Below are 7,696 nucleotides of genomic sequence, written 5' to 3'. Positions count from 1 at the left end.
TCACTTATAGGGTATTATTAACTCCAAGGAAAAAAATTAATGATTCATCAGTTGCATATAATATTCTGTACTCTTACATCAGGTGCCCTCCTTAATGCTCATCACACAATTACACCATCTCCCCTCAAGCAACCCCCAGTTTGTTCCCTATAGTTAAGAGTCTCTTATGGCTTGCTTCCCTCCCCATTTTTTATCTAATTTATTTCCCTTCCTTCCCCTATGTTCATCTGTTTTTTTTTTCCTTAAATTCCACACATAAGTGAAATCACATGATGTTTGTCTTTCTCTGACTGGTTTATTTTGCTTAGCATAATACCCTCTAGTTTCATCTACATCAGAGCAAATGGCAAGATTTCATTCTTTTTTGATGGCTGAGTAATATTCCATGGGTGTTTGTGTGTGTGTGTGTGTGTGTGTGTGTGTGTGTGCATATATACACATACCACATCATCTTTATCCACTCATCTGTTGATGGACATGGACATCTGGGCTCTTTCCATATTTTGGTTACTGTTGATAAGGCTGCTATAAACATTGGGTCAGGGCATTTGGGTGGCTCAGTCCGTTAAGCATCTGCCTTTGGCTCAGGTCATGATCCCAGGGTCCTGGGATTGAACCCTGCATCAGACTTCCTGCTCTAAAGGGAGCCTGCTTCTCCCTCTCTCTCTGCTTACTGTTCCCCTTGCTTGTATTCTCTCTCTGTGTATAGTAAATCAAATAAATAAGTAAAATCTTTAAAAAAAAAAAAAAAAAGAGGGACGCCTAGATGGCTCAGCAGTTGAGTGTCTGCCTTCAGCTCAGGTCCTGATGCCAGGATTCGGGATCAATCTCGCATCGGGCTCCTTGTGTGCCTATGTCTCTGTGTGTCTCTCATGAATGAATAAATAAAATCTTAAGAAAAGAATTGGAATGCACATGCCCCTTCAAATTACTATTTTTCTACCTTTTGGATACTTATGTTATTAATTGATTAATAGATTTGGGTGCCCAAGTTGGAGGCATAAATATTTGCAATTGTTTGATCTTCTTGTTGGATAGACCCCTTTATTATGATATAGTATCCTTCTTCATCTCTTATATAGTTTTTGGTTTACTCCAGCTTCCTTTTGACATCCAATAGCATGTTGGATGATTCTCCAACCCCTCACTTTCAATCTGCAGGTATCTTTTGATCTAAAATCAGTCTCCTGTAGGCAGAATATAAATAGGTATATAAATAGGTGGGTTTTTTTTATCCATTCTGCTATCCTTTGTTTTGATTAGAGACCATTTAGTCCATTTACATTCAGAGTTATTATTAATAGATTTAGCATTATTGTGTTACCTGTAAATTTTGGGTTTCTGGACATGTTCTCTGTTCTGTTCTAGTTTTTGTTGCTTTTCTTCTTTCTTTCTCACTCAAAGAGTTCTTGCATGGCTGGCTTAGTAGCCAGGAACTCCTTTAGTTTTTGTTTGTTTGGGATACTCTTTATCTCTCCTTCTGTGCTGAATTATAGCCTTACTGGATAGAGTATTCTTGGCTGCATATTTTGGCCATTCTACGTGTTGAATATATTCAACCCTCTCCTCTTGCCTGCAAGTCTGTGAACAGATCTGTTGCAAACCGGATTTGCCTTCCCTTTTAGGTAAAGGACTTTTTTTCCCTTGCTGCTTTCAGGATTCTTTCCTTGTCTGTGTATTTTGTGAATTTGACCTTAATGCCTTGGCAATGGCCAGTTTTTTAAATTGATGCAAGTTCTATGTGTCTTTTGGATTTCAATGTCTGTTTCTTTCCCCAGATTAAGGAAGTTTTCAGCTATAATTTGCTCAAAAAAGCCTTGCTCCCTTTTCCTTCTCTTCTGGGACAATAGGAATGGTATTATGCTTTCTGGGATGATACAAATGTTATTATATTTCTATGATGAATGTTACTGTGTTTTACAGAGTCATTTATTTCTCTAAGTCTACTTTTGTGATCAAATATTTTTCTTGCCCTCTTTGTGGCTTCAATGTTTTCCATAATTTTATCTTCTGTATCACTCATTAATTTCTCTGATTTGTCTCTCCTGATTGTCACTGCATTCAGTCAGTTTCACATCTTAGTTAGTATTTTTTGTTTCAGCCTTACTAGTTTTTGGGTCTTTTATCTTTGTGGTAAGGGACTCCCTGGTGTCTTCTATGCTTTTTTCCGAGTCCAACTAATATCCTTATGATTATTGTTTAAATTCTGGTTCATGCATATCACTTATGTCTGCCTTGATTAGATCCCTGGCCATTATCTCCTCTAGTTCTTTTTCTAGGGAGTGAGTTCCTCTGTCTTGGCATTTTGTCTAGGTTTTGTCTTCTCTGTGTTAGAAAGCCTGTTGTGTTTCCTTCTTCTGAGAGTAACGGCTATATTAACTGTCCAGGGCCTGACGCTTCAGGAAATGTTTCTGATATGTGTTGTGCATTCTGCGTTGTGTTTGGTTGCTCTTTCCCTCAGGTCAGTACTCTGCCGAGTTTCTCCTTGCTGCAGTGTTTGGATCTTGTCCACTGTGTGGCAAATTTTAATTATGCGGTTTTGGTGTGTGTTTTTGTCAGCTTGTTAGAAGAGGCTAGATTCTATTTCCCATAGAGCTGAAGCTTTGCAGCACTCTATGGTCAGTAGACTTGGTGCATGGAAGGGATTTGTGCTGGTCTTCTGGGGGAGAGGCCTGCTGCTGCTCTCTCAGGCACACTTGCTCTAACTCAGAAGCACCTGCAGAATGCAGGGGAGTGGAGCTTGTTGTAAGTGACTCAAATCTCTACCATGGGTCTTGTGCTGCTCACTGAAGTCTGTCAGTACTGACAGGTCAGGTAAAAACGGTGTTAGCCAGCTCTCTCCTCCCGATAGAGAGGGGAGTTCACACCCACTGCTGTTAAGGAAGCCCTCACAGAAGAGAGAATAATCTCCCCTTATTTTTTCCAGGCTTCCTTCTGATCCCTGCCTTCACTCTGTCTGTGGCTGAGCCATCTGCCCACCCAGTAGCACACTGGCTGGGTTTCAAAACTTCAAATTTTAGGAATCTGGCAGGGCATGGCCCTCACTGGTCCTCTGGAGGAGAGTCTCCACACTCTGTGTCTGGGGCCAGATTGTCCAAGGAGGGAGCAGCTGGACAAACACACAGGGGCTTGGATGTCTCTGCTCATATGCTAATGAATGGGCAGCTTAGTGATGCCCAGCAACTCTCTTGTCCCTGGATAGGTGATGCCATCTCTCAAAATGCACTCCATGAAGGGGAATGGTCTCTTCCAATGCAACCCAGGGGATCCTCAGACTATGCTGTCCACTCCTAGGCCTTTGCCCTCCTTCTCTACACCCAGCAGGCTCACTCAGCAATGGTGCAGACTTCTAAAACTTCAGACTTTGCTTATAAAAACTTGCAATTATCAGCTGCTCTCATTTTCCCTGTCAGTATTTTTGGAGAAGTGTTTTTCTTGTGCAATGCCTTGCACCCTGCTCTCTTTCTCTCCTCTCTCCCTGCTCAGGGCTCCCTCACCTCTACAACACCAGTGACTCTTTTCTCCCCAGAAACCTGGCTCCAAACCTCCTACCTTCCATAATGTGGCCTCCTTTCTCCCTCTAGTTGTACAGTGTGTTCTGTCAGTCGACAGATTGATTTCCTGGGTGTTCAGAATGATTTCATATTTATCTAGCTGTATTCCAGGAACAAGGCAACATAGGGTCCCCTACTACTCCACCATCTTAACCCTGTTCCTCTGGCTTGCCTTTGGACTTACACTCTCACTACATGCCTCCTTCACACTTTGCCACAGTATTCAGCAGCAATTCTGAATCATTGTTCCTGCTATTCATTTTAATTATTTTTCTTCAAATAATACTTTGCATTCACCAGTACTTTAAATTTCTGTGCCCACCGATTTTTACTTATTATCTTTTTTAATCTACTCATACAAAACAGAGTTTAAAGAAATTCATATATGTGGTTACAGGGATGAGTTCTTAAGAGATGGTTCAAAAATGCACTTTTGGGGACAGCTGGGTGGCTCAGGGGTTTGGCGCTGGCCTTCGGCCCACGGTGTGATCCTGGAGGCCCGGGATCGAGTCCCATGTCAGGTTCCCTGCATGGAGCCTGCTTCTCTCTCTCTGCCTCTCTCATGAATAAATAAATAAAATCTCTTTAAAAATACACTTTTGATATTTTCCTTACCTATCCAATGCCACTATATATATTTTTTTTGATTATGTACATGGATTTCTGGCTTAGACCTGCTTTCTTTGCCTTAAGTTTTTAAGAATACAATATCTAGCAAAAGGTGGGGAAAGAACATATTTCATCTGTTCCTGGGAAAAGGGCTGACCTGCTAACAGGAAAGAGGCAAAATCTGTGGCAATTCCCAGCCTTTGCTGGGAAGAGACTCCTCCTAACGGTAGCAATCTCCTTGAACCAATGCCAAGCCCTTCCCATGACCCCTGGCCCCTCCACATTCCTGTTATTGATTTTAGTGCCTGCCCTTCAATTTTTCTTATAAAAGCCCAGCCTGACTGACAGACCATTGCAGATCTCTGCAAGACAGGTGAGTGGAAGCTGAGAGAAGATGAGACCCATGGCAGGAGTTATACTGTACATATTTGGGGGAAGGTACAAGGATCCCTGCCAGAGACAGAGACACAGCACAGGCTGGCTTGGCAGGTCTCATGGGGTAGGAGGGTGTACTGATCTGATTCTTTCCAGAACTATACAAGGGGATAGATGTCACTGAGATCAAATTGTTCCTAGGGGACTAAACAAAGACAAGGAAGAGGAGTTGCCCTCCCTAATTGCCCTCTCTCTAATTACTCTTTCCTTAGTGATCTCTGATTGCTTCCTAGGATCACAGACATGATGCTGCCTTCCATGGCCCTCCCCAGCATGTCCTGGATGCTGCTCTCCTGCCTGATGGTCCTGTCTCAGGTCCGAGGTGAGCTTGCCCTGTCTCTAGCACTGGGTCCTTGTGAATGCTCAGGGCCAAGAGGAAGGGAAAAGGCTCCTGTGGTAATGGTGACATATCTCCCCACACAATGAAACTGCCTATAACTTGCCCATCGTCACTCCTTCCTTCAGAGTAACCAGGGGTGATAGGCGTCACAGGGGTCCACTAGCACCACAAGGAGGTCATTTACATTTTGTCACTGCAGTCTGATTTATGTTGGAAGATGAAAGAGGAAAAGCATGAAGGGTCAATAATGAGATATAGGGAAGGAAAATGAGGATCCAGTGCAAGAATGGTCAGCCTAGTGTGTGGAAGGGTTGGGCTTTGAAGGTGAAGGAGGAAAAGAGGAGAGAAGTTTCCTCACTTAGTACAGTTGGTTCAAGACCCAGGAATCCTGACAGTGTAGGTAAGCAATGGTGAGAGACAGTCAGGGCTTTGACATCACTTCCCTGAGCACCAGTCTCATAGATATTCCCCTAGATCACCTCCCTACCCTGATGCCCACTCTCCTCTTCACTTCTTCCTTCTCTTTGACTCCCTTCCACCATAGGTGAAGACTCCCAGAAGGATGTGCCTGCCCCACGGATCACGTGTCCCAGAGGCTCCAAGGCCTATGCCTCCCACTGCTATGCCTTGTTTATGACCCCCAAATCCTGGATGGATGCTGATGTGAGTACTTGGATTTTCAGTTAGGGGTTTTAAGGGGAAAGCACATTAGAGACCTGAGGGGGTGGGTTCCATTCTCCAGAGTTTCTCCAGAAGGGGCGAGATTGAGCACCCTCATCTCTTGCATATATACCCCTTCTCTCCTACCTCTGCCCTGCCCTCCCCCGAGTTATGTCTCAGGCTCGCCCTGAGTCTCCTCTCTCCTTTCCCCACCCAGATGGCCTGCCAGAAGAGGCCCTCGGGACACCTTGTGTCTGTGCTCAGTAGGAGTGAGGCATCCTTTGTGGCCTCCCTGGTCAAGAACAGTGTGAACACCTACTCATATGTCTGGATGGGGCTCCATGACCCCACAGAGGTATGCACTCATTTCTCTTCATAACCTCTCAAGCTGCTGTTGCCACCCAGCCCCACTCCCTGTCCCCAGGGCCTGCCCAGCAAATGCCCTAGAGAGCCCTGGAGCTCAGAGATCTAGGAGGACATTAGGGAGAAGGGAAAGGTCTTGCAGCCAGCTGAACAGCTGAGTTCTGTGGAAGTCGCTTGTCTCCAGCTGAAGTGAATCTGCCTCCTGTCATGCTTTTGCACAATTTCCCCGTGAGGCCTTGTAATTCAGTTCTCTGAGCTTCACAGAGTCAGCACTTACTGTGCTGAGGGAATCCTAAATGAACATAGGATCCATTTTTGCTCTGTAGATCAGACATTGTCTTTGAGGTTCAGAGGGTAATCACAAATGTACCACTGATTGCTGTTCAGTCGGTAACGTGTTACTCTGAATGGTTCTGTTGGTCTTTGTGATTACTGGTTTTGGAATCTGCCAATCAAAGCAAGGAATTAGGAAGAGTTTCCTTTCCAGAGGAGAGCTCTGGCTCCAGGACAGCATCTGGATGAGCAGAGAAAATTTGGTGATGTTAGGGAGGGGTTCATGCAAGGAGAACTCATGAGATTCTAATGATGGCGGGTGGTTCAACCTCACCACCCTCCATCCTCTACAGGGCTATGAGCCCAATGCAGATGGTTGGGAGTGGAGTAGTGCTGATATTCTGAATTACTTTGCCTGGGAGAGAGACCCCTCCACCATCGCAAACCCTGGCTACTGTGGGAGCCTGTCAAGAAGCACGGGTAAGTAACAGAGAAGTTACTTTCTGCCCAGGCTTTTTCATCCTCTATTTCCCCATTTCTCAGCATGACCCTCAGAGAATCCCCCTGAGCTAGAAAATGTAGTGTTGATTTGTCTCCCCCCATCCCCTCTCATCTCTCCTTTTTTTGAGTCTCATTTCTCTGGAGTAGGACACTGGTGAGGGTCAGACACTGCCTCTCTCTTGGGTTCATGAGCTCTACCAGCCACATTTACCTGAGCTCCTCTGTCTCTCTAGGATATCTGAAATGGAAAGATTATAACTGTGCTACGAAGCTACCCTATATCTGCAAGTTCAAGGACTAGGGCTGGGGAGACCTCAGGAACCTGAGTCTTACATGCAGCTCATCATGGACATGGGACCAAGCACGAAGACCCAGCTTGGAAAGGGAATAATCTCACACCTGACCACTTCATTATGACCTTTCTTCCTCCCTGCTCATTTCACTTCTCGATTTTTTTTTGTGTGTGTGTATTAAATGGCCTTAGATCTTAGCGTGTAACAATAAATAAAATAAATGCTTTACTCCATTTGGTATGCTTTTGTCCTCTGTCTCATCACAAGACTCTGAAGAAGAACCAGGTGTGGGAGGAATTCTGAGTCTTGCCGCTGTCCTATGTTATCCATTCCGCCAGCAAATTGCTTAAATGTATATCCCTACTAGTGTGTCTGTGATCAGTATGTAGTCCCTGTTCATTTACATTTGTGCTGTATACAGAAAAAGACATTGATTGCTCTTCCACACACTCTTTTTTGCACATTCCTCCTGTTTGTGGAGGAAACAGCCTTGGTGCCTGCTGTTTTTTGAACAGCATTTCTGAATCATTTGCTATGAATTATCAATTTTTTTCCTTAACTTATAATCTTACATGGACTGTGACTTTTATAATATATGGTAGAAAGTGAATTACCTGGGTTCTGATTATAGGGCTAGAACACTGGAAGTTGTCACTCTCTTCCTTAAA

The 7,696-nt window shown here is 44.3% G+C and overlaps 1 protein-coding gene across 2 annotated transcripts; it reads left to right on the top strand.

Moving 5' to 3' along the window:
• The first annotated feature begins 4,841 nt into the window (after nt 1–4,841).
• LOC129501552 (regenerating islet-derived protein 3-gamma-like) lies at nt 4,842–7,036 on the top strand. 2 transcript variants are annotated; one of them, XM_055312741.1, is made up of 5 exons: nt 4,842–4,920; nt 5,483–5,601; nt 5,816–5,953; nt 6,588–6,714; nt 6,969–7,036. In XM_055312741.1, exons 1-5 carry the CDS (start codon nt 4,842–4,844, stop codon nt 7,034–7,036), a joined length of 531 nt encoding a protein of 176 aa, XP_055168716.1. The 2 variants fall into 2 exon arrangements, with proteins under 2 accessions (XP_055168716.1, XP_055168718.1); XM_055312743.1 differs by lacking the exon at nt 5,816–5,953 and having other exon boundaries at nt 4,845–4,920.
• The last annotated feature ends 660 nt before the right edge of the window (nt 7,037–7,696 follow it).

This window comes from Nyctereutes procyonoides, unplaced genomic scaffold, assembly GCF_905146905.1.
Source record: "Nyctereutes procyonoides isolate TBG_1078 unplaced genomic scaffold, NYPRO_anot_genome, whole genome shotgun sequence".
Lineage (NCBI taxonomy): Eukaryota > Metazoa > Chordata > Mammalia > Carnivora > Canidae > Nyctereutes > Nyctereutes procyonoides.
This window is presented reverse-complemented; position numbering and strand designations above follow the sequence as displayed.

Excerpts from the sequence above, each read along its gene's own strand:
- LOC129501552 (XM_055312741.1), top strand. The coding sequence starts at position 4,842 with ATGATGCTGCCTTCCATGGCCCTCCCCAGCATGTCCTGGATGCTGCTC. Across the intron at positions 4,921-5,482 it reads GGTCCTGTCTCAGGTCCGAG|GTGAAGACTCCCAGAAGGAT; the intron begins GTGAGCTTGCCC and ends CTTCCACCATAG. Across the intron at positions 5,602-5,815 it reads AATCCTGGATGGATGCTGAT|ATGGCCTGCCAGAAGAGGCC; the intron begins GTGAGTACTTGG and ends TTCCCCACCCAG.